At 40.6% G+C, this 24,039-nt stretch overlaps 1 protein-coding gene across 2 annotated transcripts; it reads right to left on the bottom strand.

The window, feature by feature from the left end:
* Positions 1 to 2,930: 2,930 nt before the first annotated feature.
* On the bottom strand, positions 2,931 to 22,295 carry C17H8orf89 (chromosome 17 C8orf89 homolog). Of its 2 annotated transcripts, XM_059672653.1 has the most exons (4): positions 22,136 to 22,295; positions 16,189 to 16,342; positions 11,319 to 11,374; positions 2,931 to 3,400 (listed from the first exon to the last, which is right to left on the bottom strand). In XM_059672653.1, the coding sequence occupies exons 1-4, from the start codon at positions 22,260 to 22,262 to the stop codon at positions 3,249 to 3,251; spliced, it is 489 nt and encodes a 162-aa protein (XP_059528636.1). In that variant the 5' UTR covers positions 22,263 to 22,295; the 3' UTR covers positions 2,931 to 3,248. The 2 variants fall into 2 exon arrangements, with proteins under 2 accessions (XP_059528636.1, XP_059528637.1); XM_059672654.1 differs by lacking the exons at positions 2,931 to 3,400; positions 11,319 to 11,374 and adding an exon at positions 13,433 to 13,646.
* Positions 22,296 to 24,039: the final 1,744 nt, after the last annotated feature.

The raw sequence follows: 24,039 nt of genomic DNA, 5'->3' as shown, positions 1-24,039 counted from the left end.
CAAGGCTAAAAAGGTGATTAATTATCATCAGCATATCTCATTTATTAAAAAGAAATAAACATTCCACTCCTTTCCCAAATTGACTTGAGTTGAACTTTTCATGGGGGATGTGGGGGCAGGGATCTTTCTATTCTACTGGTATAAATGCTCCAAGATGTGTTGGCGTCGTACATCGGGAACTCAACTCAACATTACGAGATATTTTCCGCTCTGCAAGTACTATCTTTCCCTACATTTTAAGTAATTAATCCATGCTGTATCAACTAAGTTCAAGTTTTTAAAAAGTTATTATTCCATTAAGTTTATGTATATGGGCTTTGGAGCTTAGTAGGTGAGAAATCAGTTCTCCTATTTATTTTTATTTTTTAATCCTCACCCGAGGATATTTTTCCATTGATTTTTAGAGAGAGTGGAAGGCAGAGAGAAATATCAATGTGGAAGAAACACATTGATTACTTGCCTCCTGCATGCACCTTGACCAGGGCCCAGGCTGGGGAGAAGCCTGCAACTGAGGTACATGCCCTTGACTGGAATCGAACCTAGGACCCTAGATAAACCTAGTCCGAAGTCCAACTAGGGCTCAGTTCTCCTATTTTCTAACTTGAGAGCTGGTGTAAAACAAAGACCCTTTGTTTACCTCATTTATAGAACAGGAATAATATCACCTACCTACTCTTTAGGATGTTAATAAGGTTTACAATTGAGATTAAATGTTTAGAGTTCACAATAGGAGCTCACTAGATGAAACTCTTTTGGCAATTAAAGGTATTGAGAAGTGCTCATCCAAAAAAGAGTTCACAAAATGTTTGAGAGGACCTTTTCTCCTGTTTCCCACTTCTTAAATCATTGACCACACTTGGAATGGGTTACTAGAAGAAAGAAAAGGTACAAGTAATATCTAAATCATTCTCAACCGAAATGCAAATGTCAGCACAAACATCTCCAGGTAACGTTAGCTCTCCCCTGAGGAACTGATGCATTGTGATAATGCCTGTAAGCACATACATATTAACAGTGTACCTTATACATTAACATAAAGCATGCAAGGACATGAAATATGCTCATTCTCCTTTACCTGTGATGTTTTAGTTCTTTTATTTTTGTCTTCTTCCTATTCGCTCCCATCCCTTATGAATCTGGCCTCTCTTCTCTCTCTACATTTTTAGCAGGAAAACTCAGCCTTGGCAATGCACATGTTTTTCCAAGTTCTAACTCTAGTCAAGCATCTTTTTCCGGAACTACACACCTGCTCTCAACTACCTGTTTGGCATCTCTGGATGGATGTCCTGGTGGCACCTTAAACTGAATATACTCAAAGTTGCATTCATCCTGTAATTCCCCCAAACTAGCATCTCCTCTTGAGAATCTATGTCTAAAACTAGAAATGAGCTGGTTTTGCTTCTTCCTGTCTTGATACCCTTATGTCCAATCAGTTATCTTGGGTGCTTTGCCTTGATGTCCTGTTTCTACCTTTCTATTGAGAGATTCTTACCTCAATTTTTATAAAGGGCCTCTCACTGGTTTCCCTAGTTCCAGTCTCCTCCCATTACAATCTAGCCTGGATGAATCTTCCTAAGTCACAAAAGCAATAATCTACTTTCAGACTCAAAATCTCCCATTGAGAAAGCGAGGAAATAGAAACTCATGCTTGGATCTGAGGCTCTCTACCAGTATCATCCGCTTACCTCAAGCCCGACTGCCCTCTAACCCTCTGACCCCGAGGTTGCAGAGAAGAACGGCCCCTCAAAGCCAGCGCGAGCTGGCGTGTGTAACTTTCTTTGGCCCACACAACGGCTTCATAAACTTCTATTTAGTTGCTAACATTGACACATTAGAAGGCTTCACATGAAAATCTGGAATCTAATGAAAAGTTGGAATATCTGGTGACTTCGGGCCTACATTCCCAGGTGACAAAGAGCTAAAGCTGGGTGGTGAGTGCCCAGTTCGCTGAAGCCTTCACCTCATGGTGTCACTCAGCATGGCACTTGGCTTGGTGCCTGTAGGCACGTGAGTTCTGCTGCCTGCCCTCTGCCCCCCAGTGTCCTACCCACAGTGCCACTCCCAAATGCACACTGCACCTCTGCTACGTTATTCATCTTTCCTGGCTTTAAGGTCCACTTCGAACACTGCATCTTCCAGGAAGTGTTCCCACGGGAATACCGCCCTGTTCTTGACCCTCCGTAACACCCTCCGTAACCCGTATCATACGGGTCCTGCTGTGCCTGTATCCCACGCTCACTGGATCGCAGACTCTGGTGCGCTGGGTTTCTCCTGGTTCCTGGCAAGCACGCCTCTCCCACCCCTCAGGCTTTCTAGAGGAGCAGTGTCCTCCTGATCTAGACCTTCCCCTGCTCCCCACAGAGGGGCAAGTCTCCCCACCCTCTTCCCCACCTCAGGGACCTGCCTGTCTACAGTGGAGGAGCCTTGTTCTGCTTGGCTGTGCAGGCCCTGACTCGGCAGGTGAGCCCGAGCTTGTCAGCACTTACCTGGGTGTGTACGTTGGCCCAATTCTGAAGTTCAGTGTTAGGAGGCTGCCACACATCTAAGCCAGGATCTCCGTCCAGGTTTTATCAGCAAGCAAAGCTGATGTTCTCATCATCTGCTTGAATATGTACCTCACAGCTGTTTCACACTCAAGCAGGGAAAAGGAGGGGTTTATATTGGTGCTTTCGAACCCCAACTAGAGCTTTTTCTTGAATCTTCTGCAGCTCTTGGTGAATATCATTTTACAGAGGCACTTAAAACATTTTTCAAGTTGAGTAAAAAACACACAACATAATCATGTGCATAAAATTCATGCAATATAAATTTTAAAAAAATCCTCATCTTAGGGGACATGCTTAGAGAGAAGAAGAGAGAGAGAGAGAGAGAGAGAGAGAGAGAGAGAGAGAGAGAGAGAGAGAGAGAGAGAGAGAGAATTGCCCTCTGTATATTCCCTGTACCAGGATTCAAACTGGCAACCTTTTGATGCACAGGACAATGCTCAACCAACTAAGCCACTCCAGCTGGGCTGCAACATACTTTTTCTTATGATTGTGTCTACATAATCTATAACTTAAATGTCTCTTTGTATAGTTAACAAAGCACAAAGTATTCTGAATGTAACATAAAATATTTATTTCCTATTTACATTTCCACTGTTACATATATCATTCCATATCATATCACATATCAAAAAGAAAGAAAAAGAAAAAGGAAGGGAAGAAGAATAAGCCTTAACGGTGAGTGAAGAAGCGCCGCGCTGCGTGTTACCAGCAGTCTCCCAGCTCTCGTCTCTTACCCTTTTTGGATTTCGTGGCCGTTTCTTGACGAATGGTGTCATACTCCAGCATGGACATTCTGGAAAGTCTCTGTAAGTACTGAGGTGGTGCTCCAGCGAGGGGATCGCTGAATCCAGAACCTGTCAAGAAAAAAGATCAGCTGATAAAATTCAAATAATCACACATTAATGGTAGTCTCTCAACTATAGTGCAAGCAAAATGTCTGTTCCTCCAGCGACCACCAAGCACTATGATTTCTTTGAAGTAGAAATGTTGCTACTTACTTTCTAAAGTGACTGTGATAAGTCATCTCAAAAATATCTCACTAAAAACACCTGTAATGCGTGCATTTAATTATATAAAACTAAATCTGTGTCTAACATGGGATGGCTGTGGAATTTATTATCTATAAATAATTATAAAAATGTATTCTCCATAAAAATTATCTTTATAAATAATTAGCTCATTTAATGCTTTAAGTGCTTATCAAGTTATGTTTTTGCAAATGAAACCATTTCTCATAAATACTAAGTGAAGTAACACAGTAAAATTGTAAAGTGAAATGGGCCCTCTCTGAGCCTCTCTTAGAGGGTGGTAGGAATAGTAATAATACTAGTAGGTTCACACTTAGTGAGTGATCTCTTTATGTCAAGTACCTATTCATCTATTTCATCCATACAACCCAATGAAGTAGGTAACTAGTACTATCTTGGATTACATATTTTAAAATGATTTAATGAGGCTTAAATTCTAGCCATTGTTAGAAGCAGGATTTGAACCTAAATCCACCAAATTCAAAGTTCTCATGTAAATCACTACTTATTACCTAAATATGTAAATGTGTGTAAATACTTCTATTTAGAAACACACAAGTGTTTGAAAATAATATATGAACTCATATATTATTTTGAAAAAACTGTTATTTCATGATGAAGTTTCAAGTATCAAAAAAACTGTCTTCAAATCTTCAGGGTGGTTGGGTTTGCTTGTTTTGTTTTTATTTGAGTGTGCAACATGAGTGAGAAGTTCAGAGAGAGCAGAGGGCAAGAATATGATCAGCATTCTTGTGCTTAGCACTGCAATGGACTTGATCTTAGACCCTCTGGCTGCAAAATAACTAGATGCTAGGTATTGAGCAATATTTGAAAAACTTCAAAGAATTGTTATCATACAGACCAATAAAATTAAGTTGGCCGAAACCGGTTTGGCTCAGTGGATAGAGCGTCAGCCTGCGGACTGAAAGGTCCCAGGTTCGATTCCGGTCAAGGGCATGTACCTGGGTTGCGGGCACATCCCCAGTAGGAGATGTGCAGGAGGCAGCTAATCGATGTTTCTCTCTCATCGATGTTTCTAACTCTCTATCTCTCTCCCTTCCTCTCTGTAAAGAATCAATAAAATATATATTAAAAAAAATTAAGTTGAAGTTGTCAGCAATAAGATATATATAAAAATTCTCAAACATTTAGAAATTTACCCACATTCTAAATTATGCATCAATAAAAAATAAATCATAATAAACATTTAAGTAGATGATAAAAAATATTACAAAACTTGTGTGGTGAAACAAAAGAGAAATTTTAGGGTATAAACCTCTCTATGGTTTAGGGTATAATTTTCTAAATTTCCTTTGTTAGAAAAAAAGGCTGAAAATTAATAAGTGAAGTGTAAGATATACATTAGGAAAAGAATAAACCCACAGAACATGGGGGAAAATGATAATTCAGAAAAGAAATAGAAAACAAATTTGCAATAAGAAACTTTAAAAAGATCAGAGTTCTTCACTGAAAAGACTAGTAACAAAGGAAAGCCTCTGGTGAGATTAATTAAGAAAACAAGGCAGAAGGAACAAACCCTATATAATAAAAGGCTAATATGCAAATCGACTGAATGGCAGAATAACCAGTTGCTATGATGCGTGCTAACCACCAGGGGGCAGACACTCAATGCAGGAGCTGTCCCCTGGTGGTCACTGTGCTCCTGCAGAGGGAGTGCTGCTCAGCCAGAAGCCCTGAGCCTAGTTCACGGCTGGTGAGCACAGCGGCGGTGGCAGGGCCTCTCCCGCCTCTGCGGCAGTGCTAAGGATGTCCAACTGCAAGCCTAAGCCATCAATCGGACATCCCCTGAGGGCTCCCGGACTACAAGAGGGCACAGGCCCAGCTGAGGGACACCCCCCCCCCCAGTGAGTGCACAAATTTCGTGCACAGGGTCTCTAGTAAGTAATATTAGAAGAGGAACAGAAGTACAGATAGAGCAAAGATTAAATTTTAGGCCAATAAATTTGAAAACTTAGACAAAATGGAAGAAATTCTAGAACATATAACTTACCAAAACTGATTGACAAATTAGAATGCTTTAAGAGTCCTAAAGTTAAAATTACTGGATCATTTTAAACGACTCCTCCAAAGAAAACAAATGGCCCAAGTGATTTACCTGCAAGGCTCTGTCACCTTATATTTTCCAGAGAGATTTCATTTTCTTCTGGCAGCCGTCACTTTAATCCGGCCAAGGATGAGCTATAGGCTGTTTTAAAGCTTGTCTCTTTTTGGGATGCCTTTATTATGTGCAGCTTCTGGGAGTTTTATTTATTTATTTTTTATTTATTTATTTTTAATTAAATCTTTATTGTTCAGATTATTACATTTGTTCCTCTTTCCCCCCCCCCCCATAACTCCCCTCCTCTCAGTTCCCGCCCCACGCTCCGCCCTCACTCCCCACCCACTGTCCTCATCCATAGGTGCACGATTTTTGTCCAGTCTCTTCCCACATCTCCCACACCCCTTTCCCCCCCAAGAATAGTCAGTCCATTCCCTTTCTATGTCCCTGATTCTATTATAATCAACAGTTCATTCTGTTCATCAGATTATTTATTCACTTGATTCTTAGATTCACTTGTTGATAGATGCATATTTGTTGTTCATAATTTGTATCTTTACCTTTTTCTTCCTCTTCCTCTTCCTCTTCTTAAAGGATACCTTTCAGCATTTCATATAATCCTGGTTTGGTGGTGATGAACTCCTTTAGCTTTTCCTTATCTGTGAAGCTCTTTATCTGACCTTCAATTCGGAATGATAGCTTTGCTGGATAAAGTAATCTTGGTTGTAGGTTCTTGGTATTCATCACTTTGAATATTTCTTGCCACTCCCTTCTGGCCTGCAAAGTTTCTGTTGAGAAATCAGCTGACAGTCGTATGGGTACTCCCTTGTAGGTAACTGAGTTTCTTTCTCTTGCTGCTTTTAAGATTCTCTCTTTATCTTTTGCTCTTGGCATTTTAATTATGATGTGTCTTGGTGTGGTCCTCTTTGGATTCCTTTTGTTTGGGGTTCTTCACGCTTCTTGGATCTGTAAGTCCATTTCTTTCATCAGGTGGGGGAAGTTTTCTGTCATTATTTCTTCAAATAGGTTTTCAATATCTTGCTCTCTCTCATCTTCTGGCACCCCTATAATTCTGATGTTGGTACGCTTGAAGCTGTCCCAGAGGCTCCTTACACTATCCTCGCATTTTTGGATTCTTTTTTCATTTTGCTTTTCCGGTTGGATGTTTTTTGCTTCCTCGCATTTCAAATCATTGACTTGATTCTTGCGCTCCTCTGGTCTGCTGTCAGGAGTCTGTATAATATTCGTTATTTCAGTCCGTGTATGCTTAATTTCTCGTTGGTTCCCCAATATAAGATCGAGGGTCTTATTAGTTTTCGTGTAGATCTCATTAAGTTTATCGGCAGCTTCTAAACAGTTCTTGAGAGACCTTAAAAGTGTGGTTCTGAACTCTATATCTTCCATTGACAATTTTGTCCTGTTTCTTTGTCTGCGCATTTTGTTATGCTTCCTTGGTGCACCCCCTAGTGGTCTTTGTTTGCAGTCTTATAGTTAAATCTTGATTGTTGTAGCTAATTCCAGGGAGGGTTTGACCTCCAGGTCAAGTGGCTATGAGAATCAGCTGTGTCAGCAGTGAGAGAACTTCTGTCCTCTAGGGAGGTGCTAATCTAGCCTTTGCCTGAGGCTATCCGGCAAATGCCTCTGTGCAGGGCTTGGGCGGGGCGGGTCGCACAGGATCAACAGGGTGGGCCAGAGAGAGCAGTTATGGCGGCTCTCAGTCCTGTCCCCAGGGGCTCTGCCTCTCTGAGTCCCAGCACCCGCTGCAAAGCTCGGAGAGAAAGCTGCACTCGCTCTGACCGAAGCCAGACAGTCCCGCTTCTCCCGTTTGAGTCTGGGTCCCTAAAGACTCGCCTGTATCTGGAGCTCAGAGTCTGCGACTCCCTCCCGATTGAAAACACCAACCGCGCCCTCCGCCGCCAGCCCGCTCTGCGCACTCCGCACCTCAGAATTTGACTTCAGCACTGCGCCTCCTCTGAGTGTCCGTGTGCGTTTCTCTTTCCTCCTAGCTGTAGGACTTCCACTCAGCCAGCGTTCCTGTGGTTCTGGGTGATGTCCCTTCCGTTTTTTGGTTTCACTTTTGAAGTAGTTGTTCAAAGCAGCAAACTCCGGCGTTAACCTATGCCACCATCTTGGTTCTCCCAGCTTCTGGGAGTTTTAACTGAGAGCCTGGGAGTTCACTAAGGGCTCTCCTGGCTAGGCCTTAACCTGCCCCTCTGTCTCCCCAGCAAATGCTAACTTACTGAAACCTCTGCTCAGTTCTTTCGCCTCAAAGAGGCTGTTTTATGCTTGAGGTCCTGACATATGACCTGGCAGATATGCCCCTTAGGAACAGGCAAACACCTGAGAGAAAACTGCTCACAGAATTTGGGGCTCACTTCTCTGTGGTTATTTCTCCAATATCTCAGCTCTGAAATCCTATTGGAAATGAGAGCTCTTGGCACCTTAAAGTTGTTGCTTTTTAATATTTTTATTATTTTATATTAATAATAAACATAAAACTTTTATATTATTTATTTATTATAAAATATATTTTTATGATTTTTTATAATTAGCTCTTATGCTAATTCTCAGTGGTAAAGTCATCTAGTAGAAGCTATTCCAGCACAGCTGGAGGTGAAAGTTCTATGGGTATTTACTTATTATAATGGAATTACAGGATTTATTTATTTATTTTTAATTTATAAAGTATTTTTATTTATTTTGAGACACAGAGAGGAAGGAAGGAGAGAGAGAAACATCGATGCAAGAGCAAAACATGGATTAGCTGCCTGACAACCGGAATTGAACCAGCAACCTTTAGGTGCATGGGCCTTGCAACTCCCAACCAACTAAACCACATGACCAGGATTGGAACATTTTTTTTAAAAGGAGTAACTACTGAAATAGATGGCAGTTGCCAAATGATCCTTTAAAAACTTAAATCAGATAACATGGAAATCATTCTTTTTTTTTAAATATATTTTATTGAAATTTTACAGAGAGCAAGGGAGAAGGATAGAGATTTAGAAACATCGATGAGAGAGAAACATCAATCAGCTGCCTCCTGCACACTCCTCACTGGGGATGTGCCCGCAACCAAGGTACATGCCCTTGACCGGAATCGAACCTGGGACTTTTCAGTCTGCAGGCCAACACTCTATCCACTGAGCCAAACCGGTTAGGGCGGAAATCATTCTTTTGTTAAAATTATTGAGTGGCTCCTCATTTCAATCAGAGTAAGATACAGTGACCTTTCTAGGGCCCTACAGGGTCAGATGTCACCTCTTTTACCTGGTCTTTCACCACTCTGAGATTAGCCACTCTTGACTCCTGAATTCTTCCAACCGGTCAGGTACCATCCTGCCCTGGGATCTCTCTTGGCTCCAAGAGAGTAACTGTTTTCCAGGAGTTTAATTCCCTTACCTCTTTCAAGTCTTGGCTCAAATATTACCCTCTCCAGTAAACCTGTTCTGACCCCAGATCTCCTGATCTCCCTTCCCTTATTCTATTTTGTTTCTGTTTTACTTACACCTTCTGATATGCTAGGCAATGGACCTTCTTTATTATATTTAACTAGAGGCCCGATACATGAAATTCATGCAAGGGGCTCGGCCCTCACAGCCCCAGCTGCCTCGGCTGGACCTCACAATGACCTTCCAGACGGTTGTTTTGCTGTTCGGTCTAATTAGCATTTTACTCTTTATTATATAGGCTGTTTGTCAGCTGTATTCTCTCACTACAATGTAAATTCCACAAGGCCTGGGACCTTGGTTTTGTGGAGGGATGTAACAGAGGCCCAAGCATCTAGAACAAGGCCTGGCACAGAATAGATACTCAGTTCACATTTGGTGAATGAGTGCATGAACTGTGTTCTTGCATGACTCAAGGAAAATCAACAAGTATTTACTGAACACTCTTTATATTGCAGAAACTGGTGTATGCACTGCAGGTTATAAAGGTGAAGAAGATATAGCATCTGGCCCAAAAGAACCATAAACTTGGCCTTATGGAACATAGGCAGACAAATGTTCATTTGGGCCAAGTTGTCTTTTGCTTAAATTACCATGTATATTTTTATTTTATGCTGCCTGTTGATCACAGAAATTGTTTATATATATGGAAATTCAGAGAAAAGACATATCCAAGGAGAAGTTCATGAACATTTAACCTATGACCATCCAGAGACTGAACTTGCAAAGCTCCTAATAAGTCAATTCTGACTGCTACCAACAGTGTCGAGAAAGCATTATATATTATTTACTCTACAATTTTAGTGTTTGTGGTTTCTTTGGAGGTGCTCTATTAGCTCCGTTCGTCTATAAGTATAAAGTCATGGAAGTGATGGATAACTGTGATTATCATAAAAATAAGGTTAAAAAATCTTCAACTGGTAAAGAAAGAACTGTTATACACAGATAAAGGAGGAAACGTTTGATAGTTTGAAGGACAAATAGTAAATAATATATAATGTTAGACGTGTTATACTTAATCCTGTGGTTCTCAACTGGAAGTGATTTTGCACCCTAAGGACCTTTGGCAATGTCTGGAGGCCTTTTTGATGACCACATAGTGGCATCTAGTGACCACACACTGGCATTTAGGGATGCTGCTAAACTCCTCCAATGCATAGGACAGAGCCCCACAACAAAGAATTAGCTGGTCCGAAATGTTAATAGTGCCATTGTTGAAAAACCCTGGCTTACATAATAATCAACAAAAGACAAGAAAGTGGAAAACCTTTGACTTCAAGAAATCTTTCAAAAAAAAAAAAGAATGTCTCCCATTTAACTTTGGATAAAATTCCTTCAGGAAATGAGCACGAACTTATTGGAGAACTTAAATGCTAGACATGTGCATGTTGCATGCCATATACGGTTCCCTTAGTGTAAGGCCCAGGAATCAGTAACACACAAAAGTTAGGGCTGAGACAGTAAGTCTAGATACCAGAGCTGCCAAGAAATTCCCATGATCTTGTAGAACTCACCTGGCTCAACTGATTTTTCAGAGTCTAATTTTGAAAAACAAAATTCTGATCAAACACATCAGAAATGTGGAGGTGAGAATGCCTGATTTTATCACTTCAAGGAACAAATTCATACTCCAAATAAGTAAAAATACAGCTTGGTGCTATAAACCTTCCTAGTCACCAAAGGCTTAGGAATAAATCAATGTTACAAGTGGTTCTTTTGAACTCAAACTATTGGCATAGAGATAAGTTTCTGCAGTTGGATGTGATAAGATAACAGAGGATCCAGGAAAATAATTAATTAGAAGATCAGGCCAGAAAGGCAAGTTAGTGCAAGATGGTAAAGGATTCAGTGCCAAGTTAAGGAGTTTATACTTTACTCTGAGGGTAATGTGGAGGAATTGTTTTTGAAGAAGGGAGTGATGTGATTAGAGGCCAAGGTCTTAGGCTTGTTGCACTATTGAAGGATTTCAAAGGCCAGAAATTCCAAGCCAGACTAGTTTGCAGGCAACTGCAATGGTCCACCTGCGATGAGGAGGGCCCATGCCAGGGTCCTGGGATATTAAAGATACACGATATACCAAACACAACATCTACTACATTTATAAACTAAAGCTTCAAAGACGCAGTAACAAAACAAAGACAATTAAATCAGTGGAAAGAAAGGACGTTTAAAACAAAAGATAAGTATTCCGCAGCCCAATAAGACATGTGGTCAGAAAAAAAAGGAGCCTGCTTGCCTTTTGGTCTCTCCAGAAGTGGTACCACCATGCAGGGCTCCTTGGTCTTCTTTATCCTGAAATTACATATTATCATGAAGTCACTTCTCTACAAATCCAGGGCACATCAATCTTTCAAAATGCAGTAAGAGACATGAAGCATGCTTCTAGTGAGACTCACCTGTTGAAGGACATCACAAAGAAATTAAATAAACTTTAAAGAAACGAAACTCCTTCCATCATAGCTAATCTAATCAGAAACAGATATGAACCAACTTAATGTTTCAATTTTTGCTAATAAATTTTACCCATGGAGGAGTGTTATGTGTAACTTTTCCCATCTTTATCTCAATATATTTTTATCTTAATTCTCACTAATCATGATTCAGGGAATGCTATGAGGAAGGGAATCAAGATTAGATCAACAGAGTATCTGGATATGCCAACTAACTAATTCAGTTATTTGTACACTTATCACCTATTCATCCCTACAATCTAAATTTTGACATAATTAACTCTCATTCCTCTGGAATAGATCTAGATAATATGGAGGAAATATGAAATATGCCATGATTGAATCTGCTGTGGGTGAGAGGGTACCTAAGAATTCCAAATTTCTTGTAGCTACATTAAACTTTAGAAGTCAGCCAAAACTTTTAAATACTCGTCACCGTTAGGATTCCTACTATCAGTTATACTACCAGACTGTGCCTTGAGAGTCACTGAAAATTTCTGATTAGCATTAAAGAAATATGAAAACACATTAGTCTTTTTTAGGACTTAAATGTACGACAGGAAACCATAAAAATTCTAGAAGAATCCAAAGGCAACAAAATCTCAGACATATGCAGAAGCAACTTCTTCACTGCTACAGCTCCTAGGGCACTTGAAACTAAAGAAAAAATGAACAAATGGGACTACATCAAAATAAAAAGCTTCTGCACAGCAAAAGAAACCATCAACAAAACAATGAGAAAACCCACTGTATGGGAAAACATATTTGCCAATGTCATATCTGATAAGGGCCTAATCTCCAAAATTTATAGGGAACTCATACAACTTAACAAAAGGAAGATAAACAATCCAATCAAAAAATGGGCAAAGGACCTAAATAGAAACCTTTCAAAAGAGGACATTCAGAAAGCCAAGAGACATATGAAAACATGCTCAAAGTCACTAATCATCCGAGAGATGCAAATCAAAACAACAATGAGGTACCATCTCACACCTGTCAGACTGGCTATCATCAACAAATCAACAAACGACAAGTGCTGGAGAGGATGTGGAGAAAAAGGAACAATTGTGCACTGCTGGTAGGAATGCAGACTGGTGCAGCCACTGTGGAAGACAGTATGGAGTTTCCTCAAAAAACTGAAAATGGAACTCCCATTTGACCCTGTGATCCCACTTCTAGGAATATATCCCAAGAAACCAGAAACACCAATCAGAAAGGATATATGCACCCCTATGTTCATAGCAGCACAATTCACCATAGCTAAGATCTGGAAACAGCCTAAGTGCCCATCAGTAGATGAATGGATTAGAAAACTGTGGTACATCTACACGATGGAATACTATGCTGCTCTAAAAAGGAAGGAACTCTTACCATTTGCAACGGCATGGATGGAACTGGAGAGCATTATGCTAAGTGAAATAAGCCAATCAATGAAGGAAAAATACCACATGATCTCACTCATTCATGGATAATAGAGACCATTATAAACTTTTGAACAATAATAGATACAGAGGCAGAGCTGCCTCAAACAGATTGTCAAACTGCAGTGGGAAGGCCGGGGAGGGTTGGGGGACAGGAGGTAGGGGGGTAAGAGATCAACCAAAGGACTTGTATGCATGCATATAAGCATAACCAATGGACATAAGACATTGGGGGATAGGGGAGGCTAGGGAACTGTCTAGGGTGGGGGGGGGGGAAATGGACACATATGTAATACCCTTTGTATTACTTTAAGCAATAAAAAAAAACACCAAAAAAACACATTAGTCTTTTAGAATCAAAGAGGGTAAGGGTTTGTACACAAAACAAACAAAAATGAGGACTTCCTTGCTTTACCAAGATTGTTCCTTCACAGGGCGCTGGGCAATACGAAGAGGAGAATAAAATACTTGTAGCCCTGGATGGCGTGTCTCAATGCATAGAGTGTCAGCCTGAGCACCTAAGCGTCTCGAGTTTGATTCCCGGTCAAGGGCACCTACCTGTGTTGCAGGTTTGATTCCCGGCCCCAGACTGGGTGTGTACAGGAGGCAACCAATGGCTGTATCTCTTTCACATGGATGTTTCTCTCTCTCTCTTCTGTCTCTCTCACCCTCCTTCCCTCCTTTCCATTCTCTCTGAAAAGCAATGGAAAAAAATATTCTCGGATGAGGATTAACAAAAAACAACAAAACTTGCAGGCAACTCAACGTGTCCTCACCAGAATGGTGAAAATAAAGACACTCATTTCAAAGACAGGCACAAGAACTAACATTTTTGCTTGCCATGCACTCATTAACATCATGCACTTAGCTCCTCTCTTCTGCTTATATATGAAGACCATTTGTCATCACACAATTGTAATATATTCGAATTATCTTTCATTGACTTACTGAAATTCACACTCAAGTCAATGTGAAATGTTGATGAACCATCTCACAAACAGCCAAAACTGCAAATGAAAAATAAAAAAAAGAACACACACACACACAACTGAAATAGAGTGAAACAGTGGGAAGCAACATGAAGACTGAAAATTTAGAGGCAGAACAGGCTAATTCAGGGGGTGCTTTCTGGGCTTCCAGTTTTTTAGGAGATCATACACACTGAGAAGGGTCAGAAAACTGGCCTGGACTGAGACAAGTCCATCACCACAGGCAGCCCTCCACACTCTTACTCCCTTCCCCATCGAGGGCTGTGACCACTGGGGACATGACAGGGATGGGCTAAGTGACAGGGATACAGGTGTCCTGGTGATGGAAACAGAGTGTCCTTGAGTAGGTGTTGTACTCAGGTTCCCAGGGGGCCCTCTTCTTTCCACAGTCTTACCGTCCTGTCTCTCTAATTCCCACCATCTACTCTACTGGCAACTCACTCTCTTCCACCGTCTCTGGCTCTGCCTTGTCTCACTGTAATCTCACTTCAGAAAGAGCAGTTTTGCTTTGTATATTTCTAGAGCTTGGCAATCTGTCCTCAGATAATATTTAAAATGAGGGGAAAGATTTTATATGTGCTATTGCTCACAAAAGTGAAAAAGTCAAGGTAAGGTAAAAGTGCAATGATAGGAACTTTTAAATAAACTATGTTGTTTTATTAAACACAGTTTAATAACATCAATGAAATATGTAGACAGTAACTGAAGATTATATAGTGAGATAAGTACGTACGTGTGTGTGTGTGTGTGTGTGTGTGTGAAAAAGGCAAAGTAAAACATTGTAAGTACACTAAAATTACAACTAAAATAAAAATATATCAAAATGGAAAAGGCTAGAACACCTAACAATAAAAATCAACATGTTAAGATGGGTAAATTTTCTGCAAAGCTCTTATTTTCACAATTTAGATATAAATTAACCACAACTTTTCATTTTTAGTATGTTCTAGTTTTCTATTTATATTATCAGGATTTATTTTGAGTAATTAGCAAGAGCATAATACTGGTGGAAAACTCAAGATATAGACTCTGAAATTCTGATACTTGTGCACTATGTACAACTGGTTGACTTTTAAAGCTCATGACATGAAAATATAAATATACGTGAAGATATAAATCCTCCCCTAAAGAGATCTGCAAATCAGACTGCTTTCAATGCTTTGTCTTGTTTTTAGGCTGGCCATTCAATAAATACCCAATGAATAAATAAATAAACCAAAGCAGAAACCAAATAGAAGACTGTCTTACTAATGAATATATACATACATCCCTTTAAAGAAAGGGGTTTTCTTTTAAGGGTATGTCAGTCTGATTTACAGTGGGAAAGGTATCTATACTAATAATAGCCTAGGTGGTCATCATGCCCTCATGCATCACACCCTAATGTCATCTCAAAATGGCTGTTACAAGATGGCAATCACAAGATGGCCATGCTCACAGTGGAGGTGGGGCCCAGTTGAGGAGGTGGGTCTCAGCAGGGGAGGGCAGTTGGGGGCGATCAGGCTGGCAGGCAGAAGTGGTTAGAGGCAATTAGGCAGGAGTGGTTAGGAGCCAGTGGTCCCAGATTGTGAGAGGGATGTCCAACTGGCAGTTTAGGTGAAAAAGTCAAGGTAAGGTAAAAGTGCAATGATAGAAACTTTTAAATAAACTATGTTGTTTTATTAAACACAATTTAATAAAAACCAGCAGTCGGACATCCCCCGAGGGGTCCCAGATTGGAGAGGGTGAAGGCTGGGCTGAGGGACACCCCCCCATGCATGAATTTTGTGCACTAGGCCTCTAGTTTATAATAATGTTTTTAAATGCAAGGATTGCAGCTGACAAACTCATTTCTGATTATCAATGCAGGCTCTTCATTAGGCTGATGTCTCATTCAGAATCACCCCTCCATCACTTCAAATGGGAAATGAAACGCAAGGTTCTATATGCAGGGTAGTGAGATCTGTTCATATTGCAGAGTTCATTTATTTTTATTGCTAAAAACTCCAATATTCTCATGAGCAACTTACACTAGGGCAATAAAAATTAAAAAAAAAAAAAGACCTCCTATCCTTTCTGACAATGTCACTTAACAATCGTGGGAAGTTCCTACTTATCAAACTGAATAAAATCACAAAATTAAATCCTTTATGGAAAAAAATTAGTAAGCAAGAAAGAAGTGGATTCACGGGCCAGAAAGACCTCTCCAAGTAGAAGTGTTACTCCAGCTAAGTATCAACAGAAGAGGCGGGATAGGCAGGACCTACCTGACTGGAGGCATCTGGGTGTCAATGCACTGCCGTCTGCTAGGAACCTCGGGTGGGGAGGATCTCACACTTTTCTGGCAGTTTTGCAATCCTGGTAAATATGGCATTTTGACACGTTCTCTGAGCTCTTCTAGACCAAATGCTCGGGTGTATTCTAATAAAAAATAGTATCATAACCACCTTCATTATTTCCTGATTAAAAGTATGTAACTTCTTTTCCTAATACTACAATGCATAATAAAACATACTAAATGGGTTATAAGTAAAAGAAATTAAGCTACTGTAGTTTACCTAGCATCTTTCCTGAGAGAACACCTGAATTCCTAACATAGGGACAGCAGGGGAGAGTGGGTAAGGGGCTGCTTAAGATTCGAACCAAGAAAAAGGACAGCTTCCCAGAGCCTCACAGTCTTCACTGTCCTCTGTCTTCATGATTCTAGAATCCTCAGAATATTAGCTGGATTCACACTGAAAAGAGCCGAAAGCACTTTCAAGAGTCTTACATTATCTGCTTCCTGATTTTATGTAGAAAATCAAGGAATGTAAATACACGATCACCTGAGCTAGCAATAAGAGATAAAAGAATTCTATTTTCAGGCATTGATTTTATTTTATTTTTCCAGGCACTGATTTTAATGATTTTGCTGCAAAATTCCAAATCTGTAAATAACAACATTGAAACACCAAGATTTCTTCTACTGACCTCACATATCATTAGAAAAAGAGATTATTAAATTATTAAACATTTTCAAAATGAAGGGAGAAAAAGATTGAGATTAAAGGTTTGTTTGGTCATTAAACTAAACATAGAGAACTGTTTTTAAAGCGTTCTCTACTGAGCAAGTCTAGCCCAGTAATAAAAAAGATATTTAGTGGGGCTAGAATTATATTAAATACTCAAAATGCTCTTATGCAACCTTTGATTGTTTTCCTTTTTTGGACAAAAAAAGTTTCTCTTGATCAAAAAAATATATAGATTCTCTTTTAAGCAATTAAACCTGGGGGTAAGAGGACAGATAAACGGGTGTCTTCTGAGTACCTTTAATGGGAAGCTAGTGGAAAAATTGAAAAACTGTAGCAACACATTCAAAACCAGAAGTGATGAAATGGTGAGGGAGTTCAAATTTTGCTATTTTCTTTTCTTTTCTTTTCTTTTTTTTTTTTTTTCTGGAGCCAGAAGTGTAGGAATTCCAAGTTTGCAAACAATAGTGTGGACAGAAGGGGTGAGTAATGGTAAAGATACCAGACCGAACAGCTGGCAGAGAATCTTCAGTGGGTGGACACCGCCTCTCAGACACAGGACCCCACATGCTGGGATTTTACTCCACTGAGCAGCTGACGCTGGACGGATGCTACATCAGCTCCTGGCGGAGCGGCGGCTGCACCATCAACAGCCGGGCAGAGCTGCCAGCATCAGAGGGCAACTGTGACGAGCAGGCAAAGGTGCACAAGGGCGTGGACACCACCCCCATCTCAGCAGCAGAAAAGGTAAGTTTGGGTTTTCACCTGTTCCCACCAAAGGCCCCAAAACGCCCTGGCAGAGGCCTCTGCGTGGTTATGCGCTCTGAAGAGGGGGGTTTGAAACCAAAATAAGACCCAAAGTCCTACTACCTTGAGCTTAGCTCTAAAACCACGCAAAAGGAAGAGATTGCACCTTAAAACATCTCTGCAGCGAAGACTGCATTTAATCAGACCAAGGAAGGGATGGGGTGCCAGCAGGCCCAGGCCTATCCTCTGCCCGAGTCCAGCTGGGAATGTCTCGGGGGGAAGTGCCCGCAGCCAAATTTTGCTATTTTCAAGAATTATATCTCCATCAATAAAGCTAATGGCAGAATTCAAAATAAATAAAAAATGTAATTTATAATTTGAAATTAAGGCGGGAAAGTTGAACATACTCATTTATGTGTCAAAAGTTCCCAAACTAGTCTTTATTGAGCAACTATACTATATAATAAAACCCTAATATGCAAATCGACCGAATGGAGGAATGACTGGTGGAACGACTGGTCACTGCGACATGCACTGACCACCAGAGGGCAGACGCTCAATGCAAGAGCTGTCCCCCTGCCCCCCTCCGCCCCCCGACTGGGGGCAGCTCCTGTGTTGAGCGTCTGCCCTCTGAGAGGAAAGCGATCAGTGGCGGCGATCAGGGGGAGGGGCCAGCCAGCAGGTGGCACCAGGCCGTCAGCCAAGGCAGGTGCCAGCAGGGGCCCCCAGATCGTCCCACCTACCAGTTGCCCCACATATGGCCCTGCTCGCTGGCCAGGCCTAGGGACCCTACCCTATATATTGGGAACAGTTTCTTAGATTTAAAAATTAAAACCTAGCAAGGTGAGGAGAAACCAAGATGGTGGCATAGGTGAACACTGGAAATTGCTGCCTCGCACACCCACTTCAGAAATACAACTAAAAGACAAAATGGACATCATCCAGAACCACAGGAAGGCTGGCTGGGTGGAAATTCTACAACTAAAAGGAAAGAGAAAAGCACACTGAGACTCAGAGGAAGTGCGGAAGTCAAGTGCAGAGGTACAGAGGCGCACGCCGAAAGGGCTGGCAACTGAGGACGTGGCGCATGTGGAAAGGGCTGGCAGCAGAGGCCACGGCACACGTGGAAAGGGCTGGCAGCTGAGGTCATGGTTGTCTTTTTCAATTGGGAGGGAATCTTAAGCTCCCGACTGCTCTGAACTCCAGTTCCGGGTGAGTCTCTGGGGACCCAGACTCATACGGGGAGAAACTGGACTGTCTGGCATCGGGCAGAACTCGAGGGCGGCTTTCTCTCAGAGGTGCTTGCAGCAATTACCAGGACACTGTGACCCAGGGCCTCTTAGGGTAGGACTGGGGAGCAGCCATAGCTGCTTGCTCTGCCCTGTTGATCCCTTGAGACTCTGCCCCACCCAAGCTGTGCACAGAGGCTTTTGCATATGAAAGGCCTGGCCCTTTGCAATCTGAAAATTACCTAACAAATTGCAGCTGGGTCAGAGAGACCCAGAAATTCCAAAAGGCCCAAGGCCCCACAGCAGCTTGCATTGCTTCACAGCTGGTCCTCATCTGGGTACCTCCAAACCCCAAACAAAGAAGAGGAATCTCTCCATAGCTCCTGCTGGGTAGCCTCAGACAGAGGCTAAATTAGCACCTCCTTAGAGATCCAAGAGCCAGTATACCCAGTGGTCAGAGTGGAACCACCCAGATTACAACTCCTCAGATCCATAAGGGACACACTCAGGGGCAGACTCAGTGAGCACCAAAGCCCCACTGAAGCAAGTCTTGCCCCATAATGGTGTCTCCAGCACAGAAGTTCTTCCACTGCAGACACAGCTGATTCTCACAGCCAATTGGCCTGGAGGTCAATTCCTCCCAGTGATACCTACAACAATCAAGGCTTAACTACAACAAGACTGTGCACACAGCCCACAAAGGGGTGCACCAAGAGTGTCCACCTCAGGTAATTGGGGAGGCTGAGCCACTGGGCCCTGTAGGACAACTAGCACAGAAAGCTACTCTATCAACACAGGGAAGCATAAAAAATGCGGATACAAAGAAATAGATCACAAACGACAGAAATGGAGGAAAGCAAACTACTGGATATTGAGTTCAAAACCACACTTTTAAGGTTTTTCAAGAATTTTCTAGAAACCGCTGATAAATTTAGTGAGACCCTCAATAAGTCTAGTGAAACTGCCGATAAATTTAGTGAGACCCTCAAGAAATCTAGTGAGACCCTCGAGGTTATGAAAAAGGACCAACTAGAAATTAAGCATACACTGACTAAAATAAAGGATATTATACAGAGTTCCAACAGCAGACTCTAGATTGCAAGAATCAAGTCTAAGATTTGAAATACGAAGAAGCAAAAAACACCCAACAGGAAAAACAAAAAGAAAAAAGAATCCAAAAATATGAAGATAGTGTAAGGAGTCTCTGGGACAACTTCAAGTGTACCAACATCCGAATTATGGGGGTGCCAGAAGAAGAGAGAGAGCAAGATATTGAAAACCTATTGGAAGAAATAATGACAGAAAACTTCCCCTACCTGGTGAAAGAAATAGACTTACAAGTCAGGAAGTGCAGAGAACCCCAAACAAAAGGAATACAAAGAGGACCACACCAAGACACATCATAATTAAAATGCCAAGAGAGAATCTTAAAAGCAGCAAGAGAAAGAAAGTCAGTTACCTACAAGGGAGTACCCATACGGCTGTCAGCTGATTTTGCAACAGAAACTATGCAGGCCAGATGGGAGTGGCAAGAAATATTCAAAGTGATGAATACCAAGAACCTACAACCAAGATTACTTTATCCAGCAAAGCTATCATTCAGAATTGAAGGTCAGATAAAGAGCTTCACAGATAAGAAAGAGCTAAAGGAGTTCATCACCAAACCAGTATTATATGAAATGCTGAAAGGTGTCCTTTAAGAAGAGGAAGAAGAAGAAGAAGGTAAAGATACAAATTATGAACAACAAATACACATCTATCAACAAGTGAATCTAAAAATCAAGTGAATAAATAATCTGATGAAAAGAATAAACTGGTGAACATAATAAAATCAGGGGCATAGAAAGGGAGTGGACTGACTATTCTCGGGGGGGGGGGGGTGGGGGGTGCGGGAAGAGACTGGACAAAAATCGTACACCTATGGATGAGGACAGTGGGGGGGGGGGCGGTAAGGGCAGAGGGTGGAGTGGGATCCGGGTGGAGAGGAGTTATGGGGGGAAAAAGAGGAACAACTGTAATAATCTGAACAATAAAGATTTAATGAAAAAACAAACAAACAAACAAAAAACCTAGCAAGGCTACTCTAACACTGAAAAAAACCCAAAAAACAGGATGATGCATCAACGACATGCATGGATTCTAGCTTGCACATTTTATGGTCAGCCCTGATTCTGACACTTATAACTGTGTGACAAAGCCCATTACTTAACTTCTCTCTGCTTTAGTTTTTCCACCCATAAGATGGGGAAAATGGTACTACTGCCTCAGCAGGATCATGTTATGTACTACTTTTTATAATCAGGGCAAAAAATGTACCTGCCACACAACAGCAAGATGCCTTTCACCTTATGGTCACTGGTGCATGCAGCATCCCGGATTGCAAGAGGGATGTTCAACTGCTGGTTTAGGCCCGACATCCCGAAGGGGTCCTGGATTACGAGAGGATGCAGGCCGGGCTGAGGGACCCCCATTCCCTCCCCCGTCACCTCCCCACCCCGTGCATGAATTTCTTGCACCGGGCCTCTAGTAGGATATAAAATACTTTTTACAGGAAAGGAAAGAAGACATAATTTTGATTAGAATTATTAATACAAAAAGGTGCTGTAAAAGATCTGGGTTTCTTAAAATATGAAAACCAGCTTGAGGTATTTAACCAGTTTTTTTTTGTTTTTTTCTTTTTGTTAATTTGTACCCAAGGACATCCTTTCCATTGATTTCCAGACAGAGTGGAAGGGAGGGGGAAAGATAGAGAGAAACGTCAATGTGAGAGAGAGGCAACATTGATTGGTTGCCTCCTACACGCGCCCCAACTGGGGCCTGAATTTGAGCCTGCAACTGAGGTTTGTGCCCTTCCTTGACTGGAATGGAACCTGGGACCCTTCAGTCCACAGGCAAACTTTCCAACTGCTGAGCCAAAACAGCAAAGGCAACTTGAGGTCTTTGAAAACAAACACTATTCATGAAAAGTAGCATGATCCAACAGAGGGAGAACTGCACTGATATCAAGGGAAGTAGTTCTTTAAATTTGTTCTATCATGAGTCACAGAATTACATGAAGTAAATTAATTTTAATTTGCTTCCATTTATCTTTTCTGTAAGCTTAAGATAGTATTCTTACTTAAATGTTACAAAAATTATAAAATGTCTCATTACTTTAAAAATATACACATAAATTCAAACTCACTATTTCTATATTTTCTTAAGTCAAATAAGAGTAAAATTGACGTTACCGTCCTTCAACTTCTGTGTTTCGAAAACCGCTTTCCTCCAACCACTCTCAAAAAGAAAATATCTGTCCATGGAATTTCTGGTGACATTAGAAGTCTCAAATTTGATTTCAGGAGATAGTCCTGGCATTTTTTCTTCTTTCAGCAGTGCTGATGAAAGTGACATGCTGATCCAAATTTGGGACACAAAATACAAAAGCAAAAAGAAAAGAACGGTATTTCAAAGATAAGTATTTCTTCCAATCTGTTTTTCATTATACAGATTAAATACTAACATACACTTAAATGAAAAGTTTACTTATATTATATATGTTAAATACATATTCTTGGTATCTTAAAGCAAGAGGCCTTTAACAAGATAGCTAAAATATGTAGCAAGAGTTTTTCCATTTATAAAGTTTAATGAATTCTTTCAAATTCCAGGTTATAGGTAATTGGCAATATAAAAACAATTTAAGTCCAACAGCAAGTTATTATGTACAAGAAAATGTTTAGGATTCTCTCAAAAATATTACCATTATACACCATTACCAAGTAGAATTTATCTCTGGGATTCAAGAATGGTTCAACATACAAAAATCAGTTAATGTGATACACCACTTAACAGAATGAAGGATTAAATAACCACATGATCTTCTCAACAGATGTAGAAAAAACATCTTTCTGATAAAATTCAACACACTTTCATGATAAAAAAAAATACTTTGAACAAACTAGAAATACAGAGAAATTATCTCAACATAATAAAAGCTACTAGTAAAAAGCCATAGTTAATATCATACTCAATGGTAAAAATTAAACGCTCCTCCTCTAACATCAGGAATAAGGCAATGACGCCCACTCTAGTCACTCCTATGCAATGTGGCACTGCAAGTCCTAGATAGAGAAGTTACCAAAAAAGGAATAATAGGCATCCAGATTGGATAGGAAGAAGCAAAATTGTTCCTGTTTATAAAGGAAACAATCTCATGTGCAAGAATGCCCTAAGACTCCACCAAAACAAAAAAGTTAGAACTAATAAAGGAATTCAGTAAAGTTGCAGGATACAAAATCAACACACACAAAAAAATCACTTGTATTTCTATACATCAACAACAAACTATCTAAAAATAAAATTAGGAAAACAATAGCATCATTTTTAAAAATATATATTTTTATTGATTTCTGAGAGAAAGGAAGAGGGAGAGATAGAAACATCAAAGATGAGAGAGAATCACTGATTAGCTGCCTCTTGCATGCCCCCTACTGGGGATTGAGCCACAACCTGGGCATGTGCCCTTGCCCAGAATCGAACCCAGGACCCATCATTCCGCAAGCCGATGTTCTATCCACCAAGTCAAACTGGCTAAGGCCAATAGCATCATTTAAATAAAATACTTAGGAATAAGCTTAACTAAGGAAGTAAAAGACTTACACACTGAAAAACTATAGAACACTGATTAAAGAAATTAAAGAAAAAAATAAATGGAAAGATATTCCATGGTCATGGGTTGAAAAACTTAATATTGTCAAAATATCCATACTACCCAAATGACCTACAAATTCACTGCAATCCTTACCAAAATCCCAATGGTATTTTTTAAAAAATAGTAAAAACAATTTAAAAATTCATATGGAACCACAAAGGACCCCAGATAGCCAAAACAATCTTGAGAAAGAAGATCAAAGCTGGAGGCAATGGACCAGCACACAGGCCAGAAATAAATCCACACATATGTAATCAACTGATCTTTGACAAGGGTGCCAAGAATACACAATAGGGAGAGGATAGTCTCTTCAACAAATTGTGTTGAGAAAACTGGATATCCACATGCAAAATAATGAAATTGAACCCCTTTCTTACACCATTCACAAAAATAAACTTAAAGTGGATTAAAGTCTTAAGCCTGAGACCTGAAACTATAAAA

This window comes from Myotis daubentonii, chromosome 17 (genome assembly GCF_963259705.1).
Source record: "Myotis daubentonii chromosome 17, mMyoDau2.1, whole genome shotgun sequence".
Lineage (NCBI taxonomy): Eukaryota > Metazoa > Chordata > Mammalia > Chiroptera > Vespertilionidae > Myotis > Myotis daubentonii.
Note: the sequence above shows the minus strand (reverse complement) of the source record. Positions and strands in the feature narration are given on the sequence as shown.